General features: G+C 34.2%; 3 protein-coding genes across 4 annotated transcripts; 2 read left to right on the top strand and 1 right to left on the bottom strand.

Moving 5' to 3' along the window:
• The first annotated feature begins 575 nt into the window (after positions 1-575).
• Positions 576-7,024, top strand: LOC143636987 (protein LNK2-like). Of its 2 annotated transcripts, none has more exons than XM_077104458.1 (7): positions 576-940; positions 3,632-3,896; positions 4,371-4,500; positions 5,230-5,413; positions 5,495-5,953; positions 6,499-6,644; positions 6,728-7,024. In XM_077104458.1, the coding sequence occupies exons 1-7, from the start codon at positions 917-919 to the stop codon at positions 6,897-6,899; spliced, it is 1,380 nt and encodes a 459-aa protein (XP_076960573.1). In that variant the 5' UTR covers positions 576-916; the 3' UTR covers positions 6,900-7,024. The 2 variants fall into 2 exon arrangements, with proteins under 2 accessions (XP_076960573.1, XP_076960572.1); XM_077104457.1 differs by having other exon boundaries at positions 5,486-5,953.
• A 4,032-nt stretch (positions 7,025-11,056) lies between these two features.
• LOC143637035 (flowering time control protein FY-like) lies at positions 11,057-17,886 on the top strand. The gene is made up of 18 exons (XM_077104505.1): positions 11,057-11,460; positions 12,650-12,738; positions 12,848-12,916; positions 13,000-13,104; positions 13,184-13,279; positions 13,357-13,439; positions 13,512-13,583; positions 13,735-13,832; positions 13,925-13,984; positions 14,081-14,141; positions 14,870-14,957; positions 15,029-15,092; positions 15,181-15,259; positions 15,342-15,431; positions 16,084-16,175; positions 16,254-16,660; positions 17,286-17,459; positions 17,551-17,886. Exons 1-18 carry the CDS (start codon positions 11,196-11,198, stop codon positions 17,665-17,667), a joined length of 2,109 nt encoding a protein of 702 aa, XP_076960620.1. The 5' UTR covers positions 11,057-11,195; the 3' UTR covers positions 17,668-17,886.
• A 2,876-nt stretch (positions 17,887-20,762) lies between these two features.
• Positions 20,763-25,790, bottom strand: LOC143636986 (protein NRT1/ PTR FAMILY 5.4-like). Its single transcript, XM_077104456.1, has 4 exons — positions 25,681-25,790; positions 25,365-25,582; positions 22,487-22,992; positions 20,763-21,753 (listed from the first exon to the last, which is right to left on the bottom strand). Exons 1-4 carry the CDS (start codon positions 25,781-25,783, stop codon positions 20,913-20,915), a joined length of 1,668 nt encoding a protein of 555 aa, XP_076960571.1. The 5' UTR covers positions 25,784-25,790; the 3' UTR covers positions 20,763-20,912.
• Between the last annotated feature and the right edge of the window lie 1,678 nt (positions 25,791-27,468).

Raw genomic sequence — 27,468 nt, 5'->3', positions numbered from 1 at the left:
AAAATCCGTTTAATATATATACGAGGTATAAGCTAGTCTTACTATACCATTGAAACAATATAAGATATCCACATGACATTCAATTAGCATGCCCACATAAGCTTCCAAGTCATCCGGTTTTCATATATATAATTGACACATAATTCACTAATTAATGTTTTATAAAATCATAATCTCACTAATTAATGTTTTTAATAATCGTAACTAACTATCCTTTCAAATAATTGAAAACTCGATTTTGACCACAATTAATTATTTATAACTGATTTTGTATTCCTTTTTTTGGTATGACTATTATTTTAGCAATTCAATGATTTATATAGAAATAAAGTTTCTTATTCCACCATTTATACATATTTTTCCTACATCTTGTGGTTTTACAGAGAAAAATATAAATAACTCTTATGATATTTACATATAGAATATAACGTTTGAAATAGTCTCTACCCGTATGTAACATGGGGCAATAATGCAATATCCTAGTTTATTGAACAATTAGATTTGAAACAAACTAAATATTATCTGAATTTATCTGCTGTCGGAGCATTGTCCAACTAATCAAATATTATATAAAAAAAGTCAAAATGAAGAAGCTAAAAATAGGAAAATCCAATCCACCAATAAAACAACCAATTTTGATTCATTTTTCCAAACCACACATATTAGATACTGACTAAACTCCACCTCACACGTGTCCAACATAATATCCACCTCTCATTAATTCTGTTCGATCTAACCATCTACTTCTGGCTTATGAAATTTCATATTGCAACTGAGATATTTACTTGCTGCTTGCTAATTCATGTTTTGTTTTGGGGACACAAGTTTTGAGAATAATCGGCCATGTGCGGGTTAAAACGTGTAGAATTATTAAGCTGCTTGGAACATAATAATATTGTTACCACAACTTACAACGATGTTTAATTGGGAAGACGAAGAGGTTAGTAGCAAGTTGCTTTTTTCTTTCTTTTTTAAATATATTAGTTCTCATACTTTTGTTATGGCCTTAGTGCTTGTTATAAGAAATATGATTCATATTTCTTCTTCGCAGAGCATAGTGGTTTTTTGGTTTTCTTTTTTTTTTTGGAAAATTGGATTTTAATAATCCAAACTTTATGCAATTGGCCGATAATAATCCTAATTTTGAATATAGCTGTCACTGGTCCCAACTTTCACACTATTTGTTTTCATTGGACCTCCGTTGCCGTTAAGTTTTTTTCAAATTTCAAACTGATATTTTAGGGCTTTTGATCGGAATGAGTATACGAGTCGATTGATGTAAAACTTACCTCCAAACAGTTGTCCAAACGACTAACAGATGCTTCAGTTCCGGTGTTTAAACTATTAATTAACAAAATCAAGTGTATGAAGCGTTGTTTCGAGTTAAGTTTTACATCAATCGATTCGTATTCTCATTCCGATCAAAAGCCCTAAAACATCAATTTAAAACTTGGAAAAAAACTTAACGTCGTTAAATTTTTTTTAACGGTGGTCCAATGAAAACAAATGGCATGAAAGTTGGGACCAGTGACGGCTATTTTCAAAGTTGGGATTATTATCGGCCAACTGCGTAAAGTTGGGATTATTAAAATCCAATTTTCCTTTTTTTTAATAATCCCTTCTATAGTATAGACTCCTAGAGTTTGTCTGGGAGTGTGTTTTAATAATTGTGGTCGAATATGAATGTTTTTGATGTGTTTAGAAGGAATGAGATTGCTTGGGTTATAGGTGGTTCTATACCATTGACTATTGAAACACGCTCTTTTTTTCATGCCTCACAATGTTCTGTTCATTCATACATACCAAATACTACCTTAAACTTTAGACCCCAAATCCATAATTAAGATGTTATTGTAATGGTTTTGTGTATTTTGATTTTTTATGGTCTAGCAAGTGCTTAGGAGATAGTCTCGACTTTCGCTTTGTGTTTAGTAGGGATGTTTTAGAGTTGGTTTTCTTAGGTAGCGTTTGGTATGCAGGAATGGAGGACGAAATGGAATGACCTATTTGTGAGGGAATGGAAAATAGTGTATTTAGTTGACCAAAGGAATGGAATGACCCATTACCTAGTCCATTCTATTCCCTCTAAAATACCCCAATTTCATTCCATCCATACCCCCATGTTTTTTTTCATTTCATTCTCTCCTTCACCCTACATCACCTCCACCACCCTCCCAACACCACCACCACCCAACATCAACACCCACCACCACCACCAACCACTGCCGCTGCCACCAGCCACCACCATCGCCTTCCACCGCCGCCACCACCACCTCCACCAACCATCGCCATCGGTGCCAGCCACCCAGCACCGCCCGCCGCATATATCTCAATGCTTCCCACCACTGCCACCAATCACCACCATCGGCGTCCACCGCCGCCACCACCACCTCCACCAACCATCGCCATCGGTGCCAGCCACCCAACACCGCCGGCCGCCCGCTGCATATATCTCAATGCTTCCCACCACCGCCGCCACTGCCACCAATCACACCATCGGCATCCACCGCCGCCACCACCCACCTCCACAAACCATCGCCATCAGTGCCAACCACCCACCACCTCCAGCCGCCCGCCACACCCATCAATCATCGCCCCACCATCACACACGCCGCCCACCATCACCGCTGCCCACCTCCACCTCCACCGTTACCGCTACCGCTCCCACCACCACCACTCACTACCAACAATACAAAGTAATAATTCATTTCATTCCCATGTGGTAACCAAACATTTCATTGGAATGGTGATAACACATTCCATTCCTTTGTCCATTCCATTACCACGTCCATTCCATTTCGTCGTCCATTCCATTACCCCATACCAAACAGACCTTATTGTTTTTGTTTTGGGCTTAGGCAACCTTAGGGAAATGTCCCGGGTTGTTTATGTGCCTTTTGTATTTTTTTTATTCTTTTTAATGAAGTTTGCTAGGGACTCGTCACTTAGGCAAAACCACAGGAACCATCTATTTAATTAACTCTTATTTAATAGGTTTAAAATGCGAAAAATTGGGCTGAATTTTAGGGGTGTTATAGGGGGTCATGTACACAACCTCTGAATCGATGACACACGTACTTATACCAACAGGTTTGCTTCTTTTGGTTCTAGCGGTGGCATCATATCATTCCTTTGTTACAACACTAGACTATGTTGGTGAGCTTTGTCCCATTTAGAGAACCATTTATCCTGAAGAATACTATTTGTGTCCAATAGAAATGACAAATACTTTTCACACCAACGAACACACATAAAAATAGTCATCTTGTGCAAAGAGACTTATTTGGTTGTAAGCGTTAAACCCAAAACTAGTACACCAAAATCAAACCAGAATCCGAATCTAAAGCCACATCACAAGTAGTAGGTCCCATACTGATAATAACCTGAAACCGTTACCAAACATGGTAGCCGTGGCATGTGTCTGATCTCACATGGACTAGACGTTCGAATTGGCAACGTTTATCAACACCACGCTTCAAACTCAAATATATTCTAGAGAATAATTAGAATATCTTTCTAGTACCAAAGTTTCATAATTTGAGAAGTAGATGTTATATGTGTGTGTGTGTCTTTAAACTTGTAAATTGTAATAGAGAGATGGATCTTATATTTATCTTATGAATATTTTCAGATTACAAATATTATATGGGGGGAGGAAAGTGAAAATAAAGATCACATTGTGACATATTCTGCTGAAACCTATGGAAAGCAGCCTAATAAGGAAGCTGCTAATGTGAAGCTTATTCAAAACACAACTGTTTCTGATAATATAACCGTATCAGGACGAGAGAACAATACAAAATATGGCTCGGATGGAAGGGTTTCATCTGATGAATTTGGTTCACTGCTTGGTTTATCCTCATCAAAGGCTGCAAAGGTGGATCATGAACACACAGGTACTTAGTTATAACACAATGTTGAGTAATATAACACAATGCCGAGCAATACAAAACACAACGCTGAGTAATATAACACAATGTCGAGAAAAAAAAGACAATGACAAAAATAAACAAAAGACGCAATGATAAATAAAAAGACACAATGATCAGAATAAAATAATTTAAAATCTACAAGCTAGAAATCAAAAACCGAAAATCTAATATCGTAGAGTTCGATGAGACGGTTCCAATGCCGCTAGTTTGAGCTCAATCGTTTGACACCCTTCCTACGACTTCCTGTGTTTAAAAGACTATGTTTTTAACCCAAACCATACAGGGGATAATATCTATTTTGTGTTTTTCTTATACTAAAAGAGTTAGAACCATAAGCTCAATCAGCATATTCACAAAACAAGTGGTTCAAAACTAGATGCAATCACACAAAAATATGCTCTAGATTTCAGGTTCTAAAATACCACTGATTTTTTACAGATGAAAAGGCTCAAGTAGATAATGGTTCTCAAATTGTTGACAATCAGGCTGTCGACAGAGTTCGAAGTAATTTTGTTGATTATGGTTGGGCCAATGTTGGGAGCTTTGATGATCTTGATAGAATGCTAAGGTAATGTAATTTACTTCAGATCTTTTGCATATAAGTTATAAATGATATTGTGATATATATACATATATCTATAATCTATATAAACGAAAACATAAAAATCTATGTGTCGCGATGTGGTCGCTCTCCCTATTTTTGGAGTCACTAGATTTGCTTGATTTTTAAATGGAGGCTTCACATGCATTTGACCCGAATTAATGGGTATGGGTCTTACCAAACCCAGATATTCCTTAAACGGGTTATAACATCTCATTAAATAAAAAATTTTTCTCACCAAATTATTGATGTAAAAATCCTATAAAATAGGATATACTAAAAAATAATATCTTATTTATTTTAAAAAAGATATATATATATTATTTAAATTAGAAAACCAATTTTATAGTAAAAAGAAAAACGGGTCTTGGGTCTCATCAAACCATAAGTATATTATTAACTTTCATAAATATTATTTATAATTAAAAAAACCAATTTTATAGTAAAAAAATAAACTGGTTTTGGGTCTCATCAAAACCATATAGCTTTTAAACCGAGTTATAGCATCTCATTTATTTGTGAAACAATTTATCATCAAACCATAAGTATATTATTAACTTTCATGCAATAATAAAAATATAAATTCAAAAAAATAATATATTAAAACAAACAATATAAAACAACTCCCGTAATATGGGGATAAAAACTAGTATATATATATTCCTGATGTTATTCATTTCAAGTGGTGTTTTGCAGCAACCATGACCTGGAGTTGTGGCCATCTAATAAGGATGTTATTGGCTGTTCGGAGAATCTGGAAATGCTGTCTATGAACTCCCAAAGTATAAATTTAGCAGATTATTTTGAAACTAAATCAGGAGTCATAAAAGATGAAAAACAAACCAACGATCGCAGTGGACGAAAAACTCAAAAACAAACGGTAATTTTTGTATACATATTCTAAAGCTATAAGTAAACTTTATGAGTTATATATATATTTCGGTACTGTTAGTATGCACAGATGAAAAATGAAGTTGGACAGTTTAGACAACATAGCAAAATATCTTGTTTAAGTAACCAAGAAACCGAGTCTTTCGGGTACACACAATTCATAAATGCATGCCCGTCTCCTCGTGATTATAGCATGCATTCAGCAACGACGCGTGAGCAAGTGTCATATCTTTCGGACAGAAGTACTCCTTTGATCATGACAACTCAGGAAAAAATTGAAAAATTAAGGAGGCGGCAGCAAATGCGGGCTTTGCTTGCGATTCGTAAGAAACAACAGGAGATAAGTCATCAGGATGATATTTCAAACCTTGAAATAGAAAGCCATCATGTGCAGTTTGCGAGAACTAGTGGAGTGGAAGTTGATCAAAGTGTGAGCAGTCAGAGTGATTCAGTTGGAAGACATGTGTTGATGGATAAAATCGCATTGGCAGATACTGTTGTACAACAATTTCAAAATGTTATTGCAGGGGTGAGTATTATATTACTACAAAAAACTATCATTATAATGCTTGGGATAAAATGATTTATGAAGTTTTATGCTATAAAAATTCGCTTTGAACGTTTTCGACTGTTGTAGATAATACATGATAATACCATATTAGGCAATCTTTTCCTAAGTAAATCGGTCAAAATGGCCACCTTTAATTCATAACAACAGATGTAGCACTTGATCTTGTGAATAGGGGTGAGCAAAAAAATACAAACATATCGGCTATGCGAAATATATATTTTTTTAATTATTAAATAATAAATATTAGTTAGAAACTTTGGACAGGCTCTTTGCAAAATTTTGGATATTTCAGATATCCAAAATAATCTTTTTAAGAATTATTTTGTATTTCTTTTTAAATTACCAAGTAATCAAATTTTTTAGAATTCGGATATCCGTTTATTTCCATACTTCAGATTCGAATATTTGATATTTTCAGATATCCGAATTTCGGATATTTGAAACTTAGATATTCAACTCTGAACAGCCTTTATTTGTGAGGTTAATGAAGGTATTTGGTGCAGTTGAGCATTCAAATGAGGGTTTGTATCAGAGATAGCTTGTTTCGTTTGGCTCAAGGTGCGTTGCGGAGAAAAAATGATGGTACTACCAACAAAAGAAGCAATGATGGCACCAGTGTTGTCTTGGAAGGACTAAGCAGTACAAAAAGGTTAGTATAACCTTATAAAACAGTGTTGGTATATGTCATGTGCTGAAAACATGTTAAAGCTAACATTCATTCCTTTATGACAGTTCAACAAGAACACCAGATGTGGAAACAAAGACTAATCCCATTGATCGTGTTGTGGCTCGCTTGCTTTTTCATACGCCACCCCGGGAACTTGTGCAATCACCATCGGAAGCAACAACCACTCCAACAATGAATTTTTTTGACAATAATAATCAGTTTTCTTGCATGGTTTAAAATAGTACAACTAGTGGTAATAGACTGTAGATTGAAGCCCCTTCACTTACAAGGTTTTGCATGGTATTTTGGATCAAATATAAATGAAATTTAGCATTCGAACTGCGAGAAGTGATGAAGAGAAAGATGTGCTGGCGAAATTGTAATGACTCTGAATAGAGTGATTATGCTGTAATAATTTTTGTGCTATCGTAATTACACTATAGTTTTACGATTAGCGTAGTAATTATTATACTGGTTCAGATGTGTTTTAGTGTAATAATAATTAATTCGCATTAGTTGTGTAATTATTATGTTATATAGTGTTATTACGCTATTTGTCACACCCCCATTCTAGGCCTAGGAGTGTGAACCATAGTTGGTACCATATTTGTAAATAAATCAGAGTAAAGGGTTATAGCGGAAGTCTTTATAAAAACATAAAGATCGATAATATAAAATATTTACATTACAAAAGACGAAACAAAAGTCTCGTTTAGTATTTACTTGTTTATAGTTTACAAAACCACCATGTTTTAATATTTACACAAAATTATCCGAGCCATCGGATTCTAGAGCTTCTTCGTCCTTCAAGCTCTAATCTTGATTACCTGCAAAATGTTATTAAAATACGTCAGCAACTTATGCTGGTGAATATGCTGACGCTAAAATATTTTCTTTACTTAATTACCCCTCGAGACCACGTAAGTCTCCGCCCATCTTGGCTTAGGAATAATCAAGTTAAAACAATCATCATAAACTCGAGTCTCTGCACTAGGTCACATCAGCGAAACACCGCAGCGTTTATGACATAACTTAGGTACCATAAATATACACATGGCCATTCCCCACTCGGACGTAACTTAGGTCCGGCCCATCGTGGCTGGAGGTCGTGACCAAGCGTGGTGCGATGTGCCCACCGCGTTCCACATATGTAAGGATCCAGACAAACGTATACCATAGTCTGAGGGCTGGCTTATACTCTTATTTATAATGTTTTTAGAGACACGTAGCCTCATGTAAAGTTTTACACACAATACGTTTGTTTGTTTGAAAACAAGTTTGTAAAAGTGGGGCGTATTCACCTTTTCAATAGGATCGGCTTCCAGCACCGTCCGTAGATCTCTTCTTGCTATCTCGCACCTATAGTACGAGTATAACATTTATTAGTCGGATACACGATCCGGCTTTAAGACCTCTAGTCTTAATTATCTCGATGAACCTTTAGTTCATTATCCCATTTTACTTTAAAACCTTTAGTTGAAAAGTAATGTTAATAAACTTTTAGTTTATAAAAACCCGACATTTCTTCTTCATTAAGAAACGTATTCTTTTCTTCATTATTTAAGTACACTTATTATACTTAAATAATATATTTCTAACAAAGAATATTTCTATCTATATATTTATACTCATATATAAATCTTATTTCTCTTTCTTTATTTCTTTGTTTATCGAGAATAATATCGACTCGGGTATTAAGCCGTTATAATATTTTATTATTATTTTGGTCTTTGTCGGCTTAGAAATACCCCAGACACTTGGACAGCACTCCGACGCTACTCGCTTTTCAACTTTCACTTGATCAACACTTCCTTCCACACTTGGCACGTTTCTCGAGGCACCAATACTTCTTGGCACGTACTTCAAGGTAGCTATTGGGACGTCGGGCAGCACCTCCTCTTTACTCGAAACGTCTTCGGAAAGTGGCACGTTTATCGAGGTGTAGGGCACGGAAAACGAGGTAATGGGGCACGTTTAACGAGGTGGATCGATGGCACGCACTACGAGGTCTAGATAGAGAATAAGTGTGTGAAATTTTGTGAGTTGGGAATGAATCTCGTGGCTGCTAATTTATAGAACCAATTTTGGACCCCATCGCGGTACACGATGGGTCCCCTGGCTCACCTATCACGTACCGCGATATAGGGTTGATGAGTCACAGGGTAGACCTGCCACGTGTCGACACGTGGCAGACACCGCTTACACGTGGCGGACGTGCTGCCACGTGACGGCAGACGCTGCCACCGTGTGCCACGTGGCACACGTGTCACGTGTGTCAGACATCCCAATCGCGGTAGGCGATGGGTGTCTCCTCTGACCCATCGCGTACCGCGATAGGTCAGGAAAACCAGAAATTACATTTTGGTCCCTGGAGTTTAGATTTTGGCAGAATTGGTCCCTTGACTTTGAAAATTGACATTTTTGGCCCGAAATTTACGTGATGTTACACTATTTGCGAACCATGTTTTTTTGCTTCACTTCATACGCTTCACATTTTATTATGTTATAGAATCAGTATTTTCTTGCAATAATATCTAATATGGCATGTATTGTAATTTTACGATAACATTGTTTTAGTGTCAGATGATTAAATCATGTGTAGCATGATCAATGCTGTGTATGTTCGTGCCATCTTCAACATACCTCCCAAAGTTATGTTTGTGCCATCTTCAACATACCTCCAAAAGTTCATGCGTGACGAAGAAAATGCTTACTTTACAATGTGAAGTTGTTTTCATATTCAAATAATCTTGCGTAGACTTTAGAATTTTGTTTATCCTAAATATGATGAAAGTATATTTTTAATAGAACACACAGGTAAATATCTTTTTAGAATTAATAATTTAGTTTATCCTAAGTTTTAGTTAATTGTAACTATATTTGTAGTAATACCTTTAACCCTAGTTCCGATGGTTACCACCGTGACACCTACCATTGTTCCCCACAAGACGTACTCTTTGGAGAGAAAATTTCTTATAATAGTAACCAATAATAAAACAAAATTCTATGTACAGTCATTTTACGATCAGATTAGCTAGAGCCACATTCATCATCATCCCCAATCATGAAATTAAAAACCCATGTTCTTAATCGAAATCTTTTGTGATCTGAAAAACTATCAAAACATGAACTTGATCGATTTTTTATTCATAATAAATAACCGGTCGCTTACAAATCAATTTCGAAATCCTACTATCAAATCGAACTATTCCTAACACCATGTTTATTTTTTTTCTCGACCAAGTAAACGTTATTGACATCAAGTCATGAATTAATTTTAAAATCTACACAAATTATATATATGTTTAAAGGCAAATTGAATTTTAATAGCCCCATTTTTTTGCAGTTGGCCAATAATAATCTCATCTCCGAAAATAGCTGACACCAGTTCCAACTTTGAAACTAGTTGTTTTCATTTGATCTTCATTAAGGGTTTTTTTTTTCAAATTTCAAACTTATGTTGTAGTATTTTTCATTAGAACGAGGATACGAGTCGATTGATGTAATATTACCTCGAAACGTGCTCCAATCGTCGTGTGGGCGTTTGTGCGCGTGACACGGTAATCCCTATAATCGCCTAACGTGTATGATATACGTGAAATTAATTTTGTTAGACTTTTGATGATTTAGTGAATATGCCTCTAATCTAGGATATTTCTGTAATGTAGTTGCATCTAGTTATTGTTTAAGAATTGTGCGGATATTGCGGGTTGTCACAGATTCCATAGACTACCATTCTTTCCATTGCACCGAGCAGCGACTTATGTTGTAAAACCAAATTATATTTAAAAAGAATATAACTATTTTTAAACAATTTTGGGCCTCTCGAGAGAATGGGCCTGGGTCTGTCACCCTCCTCGCCTCCGTGTAGGCCGGCTACGAACCTTGTTCCTAGGCCGCAACGCGTGAAGTGAGTGATTATTAAAATTCGGGCCGAAGTTGTTGACACGGCCCGAAACCGACACGAAAAAAACTAGGTTTGGGTCGATTAAAACAAATCGTTGTAAACTCGTCGGCTTCGGGTCGACTAACACAACCTGTTTAAAAAATGGGTCGGTTCGGTTTAGCCCGTAAAAAACGGGTTGACCATTAACCCGTTTAACTATTAAAAAAACACTTTATAATTATATTTTATTAGTGTTTATTCGGTTTTCCGTTATTTTGAATTATATCAATTCCGTTTAATTTTTTGATAAATAGGTTTAATAGTGCATGTTCATGTTGACCCGAATTTTTGCTTCTTATATGAAAGTGCGTCATTACGGGGTTAAAATTTAAATTAAACACGGATAATAATACGGGTCGGGTTCACGTTACAAATTTCCGCCTTCAACTCACAACTAGCCCTAACTTAAAAATCGATAGCGTTGTGTATGTAATTTGAGATTTTCTTTCTTTCTTTATCGACATGACTGTTTAAGAAAATACAGCATCAAATCAACATCTCGTGTTGTTTGACAAACCCTAATAATAACAATAATAATCTCCCATTCATAAACAATCCTGATTCTTCGGCTTCAATTCGTTAAAAGGATGATGTACAATGATCCTCAACAGCAACAGCAACAGCAACAACAGCAGCAGCCAATGTATCACCAACCACCACCAACACCAACACCACCGCAGCAGATGATGCAGCACCACCAGCAACAGCAACAGCCGCCGCCTCATCAATTCCAGCAACAGCCGCAGATGATGCGTCAGCCTTCTGCTTCTTCTACTACTCTCGGTGGTGGTTACCAGGACTATCACCAACAGCAACAGCAACAGCCTCCTCCTCCTCATCCCGCTTTCGACGGTTAGCCCTTTATGAATTTTTACTTGTATTAGTTAGGGTTTTGCTTTTACCCTTTAGAGTTTTTGGTTCCAACAATGAGTGACTTCAATTGGAGTTCGTTTGAGTCGGAATTTATATAAATATTGTTCCATTTACTTGAGCAGATTAAATTCATCATCATAGATGGATGAAATTGTGATTGTTGTTTAAATTTGTTATTAGGGGATGCATTCATAAAGTTTATATTTATGCAATATTTTATGTCGGTGCACACCAACTGTTTGACGGAATGTCTGACTCAAGTTATGTTGATAAACTTTATAACTCGGGTTACGGTCCTCAGTCGGGTAATTGCCCGAACCCGACTGAGACCGATTCACAGCAATTATCAAGACCGAAACATAACCAGGAAGGTCTGGGTTCGGGTTTTACGGGTTTTTTTGGTTTGGATGTAAGTATGCACACCCCTAACAACAACCATACCCAGTAAAATCCTACTCATAGCAAGGCTATTGGTATGGTATTGGTATTGTGAGATGTAGGCAGACCGTACCTCTATCCCAAGAAGAGGTAGTGCTAGTGTGCTAGTGCTGTACCTCTAACATACACACAACATCATAGAACAAGACAACCACAATGGTAGACGACAGTTGCAAGCAAAGTCTGCCTAAGGTGTACACTCTCCTAAAGGCCATTAACCCTAATATGTCCTCAGAGAGGTGTAACTCTATCAAATCATGCCTAACCCGCTCATCCTAAGTTAGTTTGGGTCTGCCCCTAAACTTTCTCCCCTCCACAATGCAGGTTTCCACTGCTATGCTGGTGGTGGTGTCACCTGCCTCCTCTTCACATGCCCAAACCATCTCAGCATCCCTTCCCTTATCATGTCTGAAATACTAGCTACCCCTAGTCTTTCCCTAAAAACATCATTTCTAATCTGGTCTATTTTGTAACAATTGAGTCTTGTCTTGTTTGAGAATCAACTACAAATTCTCTTTACTTTGTTGATTGACCTGTTTTGGTTTTCTTGTTTCTGGACGTTATAGTGTCGTGTTGTTTGTTCATTACTTATCTTTAGCATTCTGTTTCTATCTTTTAGCTGTTAATGCTAGTCGCTAGTTTATCTTCAATATTTATCCTTTTGTTATAATGTGGTTTTTTTAGTTATGGTTAGTTGTTTTCTTTTCCATTACTAAATCTTGTGTCGCAGGCCATGACAACTTTGCTGCCAAAAGGATGAGGAAAATCGGACAGCGAAGAGCTGTTGATTACACAAGCACTGTCGTGCGACATATGCAGGTAACATTCTTTTAGATAACCGTTCTTGTTTTCATGTTGATCTATAACATACGCTTTATCTGGCCTGCAAGTATTTTTATATTATATTTGCGTATAAATTTCTATGCAGACTCGTTTATGGCAACAAGATTCACGAGACAGAACAGTATTACAACCTACACCAGCTGCAGCAATTGATGTCAGGAAGCATTCTCGTTAACACAACATGATTGAATGTAGCATGCTAATCTAAACATTTTTATCATGTTATTTTGTATGCAGATGTTACCGACAGTTGCATATTCAGATAATCCATCCACCAGCTTTGCTGCAAAGTTTGTTCACACATCACTTAACAAAAACCGCTGTTCAATCAACCGTGTTCTGGTAAAATTCTTAAGAAACATTAGCATACACTTGTTTACATATGAACCTGTATTGTTCTGACACATGCATTTATTTGAAGTGGACCCCGACTGGCAGGCGACTTATAACTGGTTCACACAGCGGAGAATTCACATTATGGAACGGTCAATCTTTCAATTTTGAAATGATTCTGCAGGTATGCTGATTTATGCGGCTTATTGTTACTTATGTTTGATGAACTGCTGAGACTTGTCATAATATTTGAATTTACAGGCTCATGATCAGCCAATCAGATCTATGGTATGGAGTTATAATGACAATTGGATGGTCACGGGTGATGATGGAGGCTCTATAAAGTAACAAACCTCATGATTTTTGTGTACTTGTTAATTTGTAGTTTTTGAATTTCATATGTTGAATGTGTTTAGGTATTGGCAAAACAACATGAACAATGTGAAAGCTAATAAATCTGCACATAAGGAATCTGTTCGTGATCTAAGGTATAAATATATTTTTTTCATTATGTCTAATAAATCTGCACATAAGGAATCTGTTCGTGATCTAAGGTATAAATATATTTTTTTCATTATGTCCAGAAGTTTCTTGTGCATTTTGCCATTTATTATAAGTTGACTTTCTACTTGTTAACAGCTTTTCTAGAACAGATTTAAAGTTCTGTTCATGTTCTGATGACACAACTGTTAAAGTTTGGGACTTTGCTCGTTGCCAGGAAGAACGTTCTTTAACCGGTAATGTTTTGTAGAATGTCTATTTACACTGTTTCCACTAGTTGTAACTGTCAAATAAAGATAACTGTAATATGTCGTTTTAACTCAGGCAGGCCATGGTTGGGATGTGAAGAGTGTTGACTGGCACCCTACCAAGTCTTTGCTAGTTTCTGGTATCATTTACTTTTATATGTAATGTTATTCGAAACGTTTATTATTATTCTTTTGGTGTAATACACTAATTTATATATTTTTTTGTGTTTTATTAGGTGGGAAAGACAATCTTGTGAAGCTCTGGGATGCTAGATCTGGAAGAGAATTATCTTCATTGTTAGTGCAAATGATATTTAACATTATTATATCTGTTCATACTGTTTGGATGTTGCAATTTTGTCTCACTTGGTTATGAATGGGTTTGTAAACGAACTGAACAAAGACGAACAGAGCATGTTTGTGTTCGTTCATTTAAATTTACCGAACAAAAGATTGAACTCGAAAAGTTAAACTAAAAGGCCGGTCTTCTTGTTCGTGTTCCTTTACGAAAATGTGCATGTTCATGTTCGTTCCTTAACAGTATAAACGAACGGTTCATGAGCATATACGAACGGACATAACAGAACATAGATGAAAGAACATAACTGAGTGAGCACCAATTAAAAGTAAATTGAACGTCTACTATTTGGTCTAAAAAATTAATAAAACTTGTCTAAATTGTAATGGGCGGTATCTTAATTTCATAAACTATACTAAATTATATAGCCCTAAAAATTGAAATGAATATATAAACAAACATGCATGTACAAAAGTAAACAAACGTTTATGAATATAAATTAACAAACAAGGCATGTGCTCATGTTGGTTTGTTTAACTAAATTAGCGAACATAAACGAACTTTCTGCTACTTCACTTAACGTTTAGTTCGTTTACTGGTCTAGTTCGAATGCTTGTAACCTTCAAAATTGTTTTATACAAAGATTTAGGTTCTTGTTGTAAGTTGGAACGTATTATTTTTGAAATCTTAAATAACACATTAATTAGTTAATGCTTTACGTTTGCAGTCATGGGCACAAGAATACCGTTCTTTGTGTGAAATGGAATCAAAATGGTAATTGGGTATTAACTGCTTCTAAGGATCAAATTATCAAGGTGCATCTTCTTAATCTTCTTTTCATATTACTTTCTCATGTGGGTTGAATAACCATTTTCTACTCTTTCAGCTATATGACATTAGGGCTATGAAAGAACTGCAATCTTTTCGTGGTCATAAGAAGGATGTTACTGGTTAGTGCATTACTATTACATTTTGCCATACACATAAGAAATGTGTTTTATCCTATATATCTTTTATTTACACTTTTTTTAATGTTAGCACTTGCTTGGCATCCATTTCATGAGGAGTATTTTGTCAGTGGGAGTTTTGATGGATCAATCTTTCACTGGCTAGTTGGGTAATATGTTCTTATATGTGAAATTAGTTTGCTACTTGTTTTGCTAGAAATTAGTTTTAATTTAATTTATTATAATACACAGACATGAAACTCCACAAATTGAAATTCAGAATGCACATGATAGCGGTGTTTGGGATCTTGCATGGCATCCCATTGGGTATCTTCTTTGCAGGTACAACTTTAATGCAACTTATTTTTTACATGTTTTAAGTTAACTGTTACATATATTTATTTATTTTTGCTTTCCAAGTTTGAAGACCTGTAAATGAACCGAACAAACACGGACATGGCATGTTTGTATTCGTTTGGTTCACTTTAACTGAACAAATGATTGAACATGAATACTTGAGCAAACGGAGTGTGCTTGTTTGTGTTCGTTCGTTAAGAAACTGAATGTGTTCATGTTTGTTTGTTAATAGTATAAACGAACGTTTTATGAGCATAAACGAACAGATATAACTGAACATAGATGAACGAATATAAGCAAACACAATTGAGCAACACCAATTAAAAGTTGGCGTAAACATCAATCTGTTAGGCGTTAGATAGAACTAGACTAAATTGTAATGTTCCTAAACAATTTTTAAATGAGTATATAAACAGACAAACATAAATTAACAAAAACGAACATATATGAATGATCGAGACGTGTTCATGTTTGTTCGTTTAACTAAATGATCAAAAGGTTTTACTCATGTTTGTTAGTTTATTAAATAAACAAACAGAATTGAACTTTCAGCCAAATAGTTCACGGACAATTCACTGAACGTTCAGTTCATTAACTTGAAGTTTCTAATGCTGAAGTCATGTAATTATTGATGCAGTGGCAGCAGTGACAACACAACAAAGTTTTGGTGCAGAAATAGGCCCGGTGATCCAGCTCGTGATAAATTCAGCATGGGTAATAATAATCAAGGTTTGTAGTTTCATTTCTAGATATTAATCAACATAGGCTTATTGCCTTTTTTAATGATTTAATTTTTATTTTAACCAGGTTACAATGAACAAAATTTCGGTCTTCCGGGCCGCATGCCTGTCGGTTTTCTGGGGCCCGAGCCACCAACTACCCCCGGACCATTTGCTGGATTGAATCGGAACGAAGGCACTATTCCCGGGATTGGAGTTGCAATGCCACTGTCGTTAGATACATCACAGGGAGACCAAAAACCGCCCATATCCTCATCAATGCCCCTAGGTGCTCCACCATTACCACCAGGCCCACATCCGTCACTGTTTCAACAACCATATCAACAAAACCCACAGCAACACCACCAGCAACTGCAGCCACCAAACATGCAACCACTGCAACATCCAACTCATATGCCACTTTTGCCACATTCTCATTTGCCCCGCCCACCGCTCCCGATGCCACCTCATAACATGCCCATGCTTGGTCAAATGGTAATCTTTTATGGGGAACTTTCATGTATAACAAAAGTTATCTATGCCCTTACAAATTAGTTAAAATATTAGTCATCAGATATCCCCAATTTGTTAATAACAATTTAATAAATTACCATTTTACCCTTGTTTATCTAAAACTTAAAACTTTCAGTATACTCATCTTAAATCAATTTTTTTATTTACCTGTTTTTAGCTTAAATTTTTACCCAATTTCGTTTATAACAAAAGCAACTAACAGTGAACAGAAGTCGGCATCTGATTTGAGTTAGATTCCTTATCGTTGTCATGCTTTGATTTGAGTTTTATTATCTTATTTGAACATATAGTTTCAATTGTTCGATTATCTGCTGTCGAGAGAACAATATAGGAGAGATGATGCTTATTGTCAATGTCGATCAAAATCCAAATAAAAAATAAGGTTTAAACAAATATAATGGTTAGGGCTAGAATGGTCATTAATAAAATTCATTAAAGTTGGATTTTTTTTAGATTTGGCTGGGTATATACGATATTTTTCAAGTTTGTAAGGGTATATATGTAACTAATCCATCTTTTATGCTTGTTCGTTTTTGTTTTGTGTTTATGTTTGGTTGGTGGTTACCGTTTCATTAATGTGGTGCAGGGTACAATGAACCAGATGGGCCCACCTATGCAGCAAGGCCATTTTATGGGCATGAACCCCATGCATTCAGGACCGGGAGGTGCGCCACCAGGCAGCATTCCAAATATGCAGGGGCCGTTTAACCTACCTCAAGGGGCACCAATGCCCCCAATGCCAGGGTTAGGTCCTTATCAGGTAAGATATGTAAACTGTTGGATTATTTTATTTTATTTTTAAGTGTCTTGTTATTATTAGTTGTGACTTGGAATTTTCATTTGTTATGAAGCCTGGGAATCCAAGTGGTGGTGTGATGGGAACGGGTCAACAAAATTTTGGTACGCCTACGGGAATTGCACCACCGCTGCCACCTGGACCGCCGCCACATGGACAAGCGCCTCAGTAGGACAATGTTGTACATCTGATTGTCTTTTGGTTGGAGCACATTTTGGTCAAATTGGGATGGATGAATGTTGAGGGTTTTTACCATGTGTTGGGAAGGAGAAGGATGGAGTATTAACTGTTATTGGTTTTATATTTGCATGTTTGAATATACCGATTTTGACAAGTAATCAAATGTGTCTTTTAGTAGTTGGATTATATATGAATGAATGATAACTCTCATTTTGTTGGTTTTGTTTTTAGTTATGTAATATACTTATATGATATGGTGCCGTCACACAATTAAGTTTTGGATGATGTTGATATAGATATATACGTGTGCATACTGAACTACACATGACAATGAAAAAACACTTGTAAATTAATTATAAATAACCCACAATGCATGGTCTTTTAAGTCTTTTAACACTCCAGGCTCTCCAGCACTATTTAAATATCTTTACGGTATATAACGTAGCAAACAAGAGTAAATTAAGACGCATTTTTAAGTAAATTATAACACTCCATGCATTATGTACAACTTATAACAAGGCTAAAAGTGTCATTAACACATTAAATATCACGTGAATTTGAAACTTATTCAAAATATTTACAATTTGCATCCCTCAAAGTTACAATATTGATTCTTAATCTTTTACATAGATATATTTTTATTTTCACTTTTAGCTCAACTACCCCCACGATTTTTAAACGGTTATAAATTTTCCATACGTTAATATTTTTTAGAATAAATGACATCATAAAAACGAGCATTTTATTATCTTTAATTTGAGTATAATATTGTTAAAGTTTTCGAAGTAAAAAAAACATTTTTTGTAGAAGTGTTTATGGTTCGATTTTGATGGTTTTAAATTAAACCATGAGCCAACTACACGTTTTTTTTGTTGTCGAAGACCCAAAATGAACTGTTTTAAATAAAACCCAACTAAACCGAACCATTACCAATGATTAGTTTCCGATGTAGTTTGCGCTTCGATAATAAATTGAGTTTAAAATAAGAATTATTAATTTGTCTATACATTCACTTCAAACTAAGCGCCAACTTATAAATTACTTAAAAGAATCATAATATGAACGAAGATAACTTTGTTCACATAAATGATAAACCTTATTAGAATAAATAGAAGACAAAATCATAACAAGAATAAAGATTACAAAAATCATAATGGAAATTTGGCTAAATTAAAATTGTAATAGACACGTTTAATCATATTAAATAAAACTTTGTTTAACTATCTTTTAATAATATCTAATATATATTAAATAAGTACATAATTAAAATTAGCATTTCACTATTTACGATCAGCTCTGGTTTCAACCGTGAAACCAAACTTAAGAACGGTCTCACAGTTTCAAACGAAATAATAAATACCTATAAATTTGTTACATGATTACTAAAGTATGTGTTTCCCGTTGCATCGCGCGGACACTCTTCTAGTACTATATTAATAGACTATACTTACCCTGAGTTATTTTAAACTCAAATTACTAATAATTATCTTATAGCTTCAAGTATGACACACAGTTTTAAATTTTATATGCCAATAAAAAAGAACCGATAAACTTAGCATACTAATTTTAATTATTTAAAAAAATAGTAAAATCACATAGTGTAAGTTTTTATATACGTTTCAAAATCGCATCATATATAATACTGATATCTTATATACATACACACATTTTTTAGCAAACATGGATTTTATGTGTGTGTATACATATAATACTAGCTTAGAATCAATGTCTTACCAGGTTATAATAAATTTTATAAAGTCAGTCATAAAGATTAAAACTGTTTTTTTTTTCATTGAAGGTAATTTATATTTTAATAGAAATGATTAATATTGTTCTATGAATATAATTATGTGTGACATTAAGAATATTGATCTTAGCGATGCAAGATATCTATTTTATTAAAACACGATGTACCAACTTTTAAAAATTATAAACAATCAAAGTAAATAACCATTAACAAATGTTCAAAATATTAGTCAACAAAACAAAATGTACATACACATAAACAAAAACATCAAATTAAAGATTGTCTAACAAGTAACAACAAATGTTCAAAACTTTGTTTTTTTATAGAAACACACGATGTTCATCTATTTTACATAAAGCAAGTCATTTTTAACCTTTTCACTTTCTTTCATAATTCTTCTTTTTTTAAAAAAAAAAATCATGTTAAAATTGGTAAATATGAAATGTTTCTACTTTTAGAAAAACAAGGGTAAAATAGTCATTTTGGATTGTTTTCAATAAAATGAATAAATATGATAGTTGTTACTTTAGAGCATTTTCAACCATCTCCTGCCTTCAAACCAAAAATTACATTAAAACTCACTATATCTTTTCTATCCATTTTAATTATATAATACATTTTTATTCCTTTATCCATTATATTTTCTTTTTTCCCCACTCACAACCATTTTCAAAAAGCATTAAAAAATTATAGGGGGTGAACAATAACTTTTCAAATATACAGAAAACTTATTGTGTTTTCTAAAATATAAAAACTCTTCACTCACAACACCATAAATCACTCTCTAAATTATAAAAACACCCCTCACATAAAATAGGTGGTTTGATGAGAATGCTCTAATATGATATTTTAAGTTTGAATTGGGTTTATTTGATATTTCAAAGTTTGTAAGAACATACATGAAATTCTCTCAATATTCTTTTAGTTATACTTTTATGCATGGCTGGCAATGATAGGAGGACAAGATGGTTGACGGTCCCCGGCCCAATCAGCTCGCTAGAGCCTAGATTTTTTTTAAAAGTTATATATTTTTTTTATGAAAAAATACGTATTTGTAATGTTTAAACCCAATTACTTAACTCATTGAAACATATTTAAAAAAAAATTGCACAACCCAAATCATAACTAAGTAAGCCTATTTAAAAATTTTGAAAATTTACTTAAGGTCCAAAAATGTTTTCGCCTTCGACTTAAAAAGTTTTAACAATTCGCAGAGATAGCCATGTTTGTTATGTTTTCCACATTTGAAATGATCATAACCCTACTTGTTTGGTTTGGTAGAGAGGTTGATGAATGGCATGCTGCAAATGGTACTCAAAGTTAATAAAGGACAAAGATTTAGGAATCTTGATTTTGAAGATTCTGTCTTGTTTTTGTTTGATGAGATCATGATTAAAGTTTGACTGATGTTGGTTTGTTGGGAAGCTGACTTTTAGTTATGTAATTATTTATAGATGATGATAGATGTTATTACACTTATTTTGAGGATACTAAACCTCATTCTCCCTCTCAACCTTCTTATAAACATAACCCTTGGCTACAACTACATACAAAACCAAACTAAACCCACTCAATGATGCTAACACCCAATAAAAGTAATCAAGATGTGCTCGGTTCATATTATCCTGTAGCCATTGATCACCATGTCTTTCAGTAATCACCTCTATCAAGGATATTAGTCCACTGCTTATTATGCTTCCTACGCCCAACACACTCATATAAGCCGCGGCCCCCATACTCCTCATCTCATCCGGGACTTGATCATAAAACAACTCTTGCATTCCCACGATCGCTAGCATGTCCGCGATACCCATCAACACGTATTGTGGGACTAACCACCATATGCTCATTGGAACTATTGATTTCGGGTGATCAAGTAGCCCGTGTTGTGTGGCAATGCGGACCCTTTTTGACTCAACCAAAGCCGACATGATCATGGTCAAAATGGAGAAGAATATCCCAAACCCAATTCTTTGGAGGATCGTGATGCCTGAGGGGTTGCCAGTGAGCCTTCTGGCGGTGGGGATGATGAGTCGCTCGTAGATAGGGACCGAGGCTAGGATGGTTAGGCCTGGGATGACTTGTAGAGTCGCAGCTGGGAGTTGGTGGTTGGTGGACCCAATGGTGCGGATTAAGGTTGTGCCTTGTTTAGTGAGGAAGGTGGAAATTTGAGCTATGACCACCCAGAACATCAAGCAAGCTAGCCATACTGGGACGAGCCGCACTAGGAGTTTCACTTGTTCCACTTGGTTCACCGTGCAGAGTCTCCAACGGTTATCTTTTCCTGAGGACACGTCGGTTTCGTCTATAATCACCGCCTTGTCCAAAAACCTATAGATCAAGGTATGATAATGTACAAAGTTTTTAATATAGATCAATATATACACTTACAAGTTTGGTATATAACCAATCAAAACTAAAATTATTTATCATACATACTCAATATCAATTAATTAACTTTTAGTTAATGACTATTTCACTCTTTCTATTATACTTGTTTAAGCCCTGTTTTTTATTTGGATTTGATAAACATCCACAATAAACACATTGGCATATATGGAATTATAAAGTATTTAAAAAAATGGTAAAATATTCAAGAAATAAATTTAAGTTAAAAATTAGGTAAATAAAGAAATTAGAAGTTTAAAATAAGCATTTAGGGTAGGGATGAGCTTCGTATCGATACCAATCCTAAAAATCGCCAAAAATTGATACAGGTACTACTAGTACTAAGGTACTAGTACTAAAAGTGTTCGGTACGGTAGTATTTGAAGGTAAATCAACCCAAAATATCGGTATGGGGAAGTACCAATCCAAAAAAAAAAAAAAAAAAAGTGGGTACCGAATTAATACCAAATATACCCTGAGTACTTGGCCCTTTGCTGATCCCTAGTTTAGGGCTTGAAATTTTAAAGTTTTAGAAATAAAAAGAGTAAATGAACTATAAATTTAATATTTTACCTATTTTTTTAGAGCAAATATGATATTTTCAATTTTAAGAGCATATATATGATACTTTTTAAGTTTATAGCGGTATATATGAAATCCAACTAAATTATAATACCTGAATTGGTTGGTACGAGCCAACGGCTTAATCATAGTACCATTTTCTTCCTCCTCCTCACACACACTCCAACCTTTTTCCAACGACAACCTCCGCTTTCTAAACGCAGCCACCACAACCTGGACCACCTTTGTAACCGGGCTGCCCAGTGGCGCCTCCTTGCGGTAAGTACTTTTGCCAGCTAAAAATATCCCAAGAGCTGCCGCCACAACTATGGTGAGTATTGCATAGCCCAAAGGCCATCCAACGGACTCTTGGACGTAAATGACAACTAGTATGGACATAGTGGCCCCTAACACGATCCCCAGGTACCACCAGTTGAAAAACGAACTCTTGGCGGCTCTTTCCTCTGGTAGATTGTCGTCGAACTGGTCCGCGGCAAAGGTCTGGATACAAGGACGATGACCACCTTCCCCGATGTTGATTACATAAAGTCCCACAAAATAAGGTAGTGAACGATGCTTCAATGGAATTGCTTTTGTAGATATGACTAGCAACACCAATCCCTGTTATAAAAGTTACAACATAATAATAAAACTTCTATAAAAACATAAAATTTGACTTTATCAAGTTAGTTTTTCTTTTGATCGATTTTTCCTAGCTACTTAATGTAGCACGTTGTATTACTAAGTACATTACAAGTATTAGCTTTATTTTGGAAAATAGTAACAATATAAAATTTTTAAGTTTTTGATAAAAGATTGGTGGTGAATGGATCTCACTCACAATTTACTATATGTTAATATTAAAATTTTGTTTCATTCACTACGTTCACTATTCATTAAAATACTTGTTTTACTTGGTTATACATGTTGCTTTACGGTTTGTGCATATAAGTTTTTTTTTTAATTTATTCGACATACCTTAGCCATCTCTTTACATTCTTGAGTTTTTTATTTAAGAGATTGGAAAAGAAAAGATAAGAAAAAGAAATTTTTTTTTCATTCTTGAGTTTTTTCATTAAAAGAAAAGAAAGAGAATGAAAAGAATAGTTAAGCGTTTTTTCCTTCAAAACTTTCCTGCCAAATATGGCCGGATTGTGAAGGAAACTTTATATCTCATTACCATATTATCAATTTATCCTATTTTAATTCTTTTTTTCATGTTGTCATGAGGACATAATTGTAAAGTTATAAATTTTTTTCCTATCTTTTCCTTCCAATCTAACTCAAGAATGTAATAAACACTTTCTTTTCTTTTCTTTTATTTTAACTTGAGAATGTCTTTTAAAATATAATTTTTTTTCCTTTCTTCCTCTATCCAATCTTATCATTTCTTTTCCTTGTATTTTAAACCCGAGAACGCAGTGTTATTGTCATTCCACAAGTCTTCCTTCCGTCGCTACCATCTCTCTCTCTCCATTTTAAGTTATTAATTAATGCACTCTCTCTTTCTCTCTTTCTATTTTAAGTTGTTATTTATTGTGTGTATATCTTTACTTACGTATGCAAGCGGTGTTGTTTTGATTTATATTTTTTTGTTCTTGGCATGAATTTTTTCTTTTATAAAGTCAAATAAAACGAAAAACGCTAAAAAATAGGAACTAAATAAACCACATTATTGTTCTTTTTTTGACACGAAAGGAATGATCATCTTAAATTTTTTATTAATTATTTTAATTATATTGAAGTTTAAACTCTAAAAAAATTAAGAGCGAGGAAGAGAGGGACGACAATGTTCGTGATGGTGGCAACGATGATGCTGACCGTTGACAGTGACAATGGCAACGGTGTTAGTGGGGCGTGGGCGAGAATGGACAACAAATTCAAAATGTTGAAGATAAAGATGAAAGAAGGAGATTTACACGGAAAATAGATAGTTATATAAATGGTGAGAAATAGTACAATTTGTTTTCTTACTCCATTAAAAGGTTTATACATTTAGTAAAGTCAGATAACAAGGTTTATTTACCATATAATTTATAAATTTAAAACCAAGCAAGTTTGATTTTTAGTAATTCCTATTCAGTACGCCACTAGATGAAAAATTTAATAATAATTATAAATCAAGCCACTTTAAAAGATATGAGAAAATTCAAAATAATAAATGATTGTGCTTTAAATAGGAGAAAGTCACTTTACCATTATTTCTATTTGCGTTAATAATTAATATTAATAATTAATTTAAAAAATATAAATATCCATTGGGACGGTAAAAGAAATGGTTATGAAAATGAAGCCAATTATACATGTAAGTTGAGATGATCGAGTGGGTTAATAGTCCGATACTAAAAATAGACTCTTAAAAAGATAATATATATATATAAGTTAATTTTGACTTTCAAGACCAATAATACATGTCACACAGTGTTAAGAAGACTTTAAAGGTCAATAATACATGGCACACACAGTGTTAAGAAATGAGTAAGTTAATTAAAAATTAATTGTTTTGAATTTTTGATGTTAAGGATAAGGAGCTTTTTCCGATAGTGAACTACTTGACGTAAAGTTTGAATTGTGAAGAAATTAACATCAAATTACTTGAAATAAGCATGTGTTTTCACATCAAAATGGATTAGACATGCCACCATAAACTAGTCTTAATACTTACACAAATAATAATATTTCTTATAAAACACTTGGAATATAACATAATATTATTTTATTTAAAGTTGTAATAGAAAGCATTAAATTATGTATTATGTCATATATGTATAAAATAGAATTACAAATATTAAAAACATAAACACACAAATAAACGAAAAAGTAGTTAAAAGTTGAAGCTCAAACTTTTAATACTAGTAATTACTAACATGAAATGAATCAAGAACGTTTGGGGCTTATATATTTATATATTGTGAGTAGATAATTATATGAGGTTGAAGCACAACGTACGTATTGAAATGAATAAAAGTAAGATAGATAATTTAATAACTTACCAAGAGATAGGTGATGGATGAGAAGACAATGGTTTTGAATCTACCGAAATAAGAATCGGCTAGGAAACCACCAAAGATTGGGACCAGAGCGGACACACCATGCCAAAAGTTAACATTTTTGGCCGCGGTAGCTATAGGTTGTCCCATAATAGTCGTGAGGTACATGATCAGGTTGCCTAATAGCCCACAGTAAGCAAATCGCTCGCCGAATTCCACAACTGCGTCATGATCATAGTAATAATATTTATGGATGGATCGGTGGTGATGAGAAAATAAGGAAGAGATAGCTAGACATTAATTATCAAGAGGTGCTTACAAATGATGAAAATGGCCGACTTCCAACCACCCTTGATTGCCTTTTTTGAGGGAGTGTTGACATCATTGTGGTCACACTTGGTGAAAACCACGGAAGTCTTCATATGGGAAAACCTTAAGATTCAATCTCAAAGCTTTATAATATAAAAAAAAATATGTATTATTATTATGCATATATATAGAGAAAGAAAGAGAGTCTATGATATTTTTGAGTTTCACCTTAATTGGTCCCTCTTGTCTATTTCAATGTACACTTTTCCTCCTTACATTTCTAACTTTTTTTTTTTTCTAAAACTACAATATAAATTGGTTGTATATATGTATTAGATATGAAAAAAACTAGAATTTATAGGTTTGTAGTTATAACAATATAAGCACTAATAACTGACAAACAAATAAGTGCAACTTTTTTTCTATACAAAAATTGTTGAAATCAACTAAACTAAAACAAGTTGTTAGGTTCATCTAATTTGAGTAACTGGATTTAACAGTGATGTCAACAGTTTGGAACTTTTAACCAGTCGTGTAAAACAGATCAAACGTTTAACATGTATCTTATATTTATTTTTCAATTTTTAAATATGCAATTATTATATGTAATATATATGTACCATCTTATCGTTTCAAATATTTACGGACTATAGAGTTAAAAATATAAAATGATTGAAACTGCCAAACTTAGAAAGCGGCCATGGTTCATCGGTCCAGAAACCCAACCGATTTGGTTTGCTTTTTGTGGTATTACCCATATACTTGTTTTCTAAATCGGTATAACCCAACTTTGAATATCAATAGGATTTGTTTGTTCTTACCCAAAACAATAAAAAACCAAGATGTGCTATCATCAACTCTTCACTTAATATATGAAGTTTGTTGTTCAATAGAAAAAAAAAACTCAATGTGTTTATTATTTCTTAGGTTAATCGAGGTTGAGGGTTTCACATTAGCAAATCTTGCCATTCATCCGGTATAGTCCCTAATTAATCATTAACCATAAATCGGGTTCTCAATCGGATATGTGAACCCGAAGTAAGGGTGGGGAGAGACTCGAGAGATAACAATGGTGGGGCCCTCAACCAATTTTTTATTTTTTTTCATTTTATTTATTTGTTTTAATTTTTATTTCTTTCCTTCATAAATTTCCATTCACCTTTAACTAATCTTTATACACTCAACATTTTACATGGTACTTTCTTATTTAATTGATCCTTCACTATGATTCACCATAACTATGCATCTACCGCTAAATATAAAATGAAATACATGATCATATTCTAGATTCAATACTGTGATCTTCAACAAGAAACACTTACATTAAATTAACAAGTGGCCAACTTGTTAAAAATAAATAATAAAATAAAATTTAAAAGTTATTTTTTATGATGATCCCCAAAAGCATTTAATTTTATCAAAACCGAAGGCACATGTTATAACAAATAATATTGTCAATGGACTAAGAATACGCTAGATATATAGTCGAGGACTACTTTTGTAATAATGGAATATACTCTTCTACTCTATTCTATACACATACGTAAGCCACGTGGCATACAATATTTGTAATCTAATGCTTTTTTTTTTCTTAAATGGGAAGTTACAAAATAAAGTCTTGTGTGCTTTTGATCGATTAGACTAAGACGTTGTATGCCTGTATATTTAAGATCATTGCATAGTGGAGCGTCTTCCCTGCCCATCCATCATATCATGCGTAGTAGAGCTCATTCCCTACCCATCCATCACACCCACCCCCTCTCGAGGTCGGGGGGGGGGGGGGGGCTCCCACACAACA

The sequence above is a fragment of the Bidens hawaiensis genome, unplaced genomic scaffold (assembly GCF_021521415.1).
Source record: "Bidens hawaiensis isolate Kalapana, Puna unplaced genomic scaffold, B.hawaiensis_p1.1 tig00008096_1, whole genome shotgun sequence".
Classification (NCBI taxonomy): Eukaryota; Viridiplantae; Streptophyta; class Magnoliopsida; order Asterales; family Asteraceae; genus Bidens; species Bidens hawaiensis.
The sequence above is the reverse complement of the archived record's forward strand: the minus strand, read 5'-3'. Positions and strand labels throughout refer to the sequence as shown.

Excerpts from the sequence above, each read along its gene's own strand:
- LOC143636987 (XM_077104457.1), top strand. The coding sequence starts at position 917 with ATGTTTAATTGGGAAGACGAAGAG. Across the intron at positions 4,501-5,229 it reads GATCTTGATAGAATGCTAAG|CAACCATGACCTGGAGTTGT; the intron begins GTAATGTAATTT and ends GGTGTTTTGCAG. Across the intron at positions 5,954-6,498 it reads TTCAAAATGTTATTGCAGGG|TTGAGCATTCAAATGAGGGT; the intron begins GTGAGTATTATA and ends TATTTGGTGCAG.
- LOC143637035 (XM_077104505.1), top strand. The coding sequence starts at position 11,196 with ATGATGTACAATGATCCTCAACAGCAACAGCAACAGCAACAACAGCAG. Across the intron at positions 13,440-13,511 it reads GATGATGGAGGCTCTATAAA|GTATTGGCAAAACAACATGA; the intron begins GTAACAAACCTC and ends GAATGTGTTTAG. Across the intron at positions 17,460-17,550 it reads CAGGGTTAGGTCCTTATCAG|CCTGGGAATCCAAGTGGTGG; the intron begins GTAAGATATGTA and ends TTTGTTATGAAG.
- LOC143636986 (XM_077104456.1), bottom strand. The coding sequence starts at position 25,783 with ATGAAGACTTCCGTGGTTTTCACCAAGTGTGACCACAATGATGTCAAC. Across the intron at positions 25,583-25,680 it reads GTCGGCCATTTTCATCATTT|TTGTGGAATTCGGCGAGCGA; the intron begins GTAAGCACCTCT and ends ATCATGACGCAG. Across the intron at positions 22,993-25,364 it reads CATCCATCACCTATCTCTTG|GGATTGGTGTTGCTAGTCAT; the intron begins GTAAGTTATTAA and ends CTTTTATAACAG.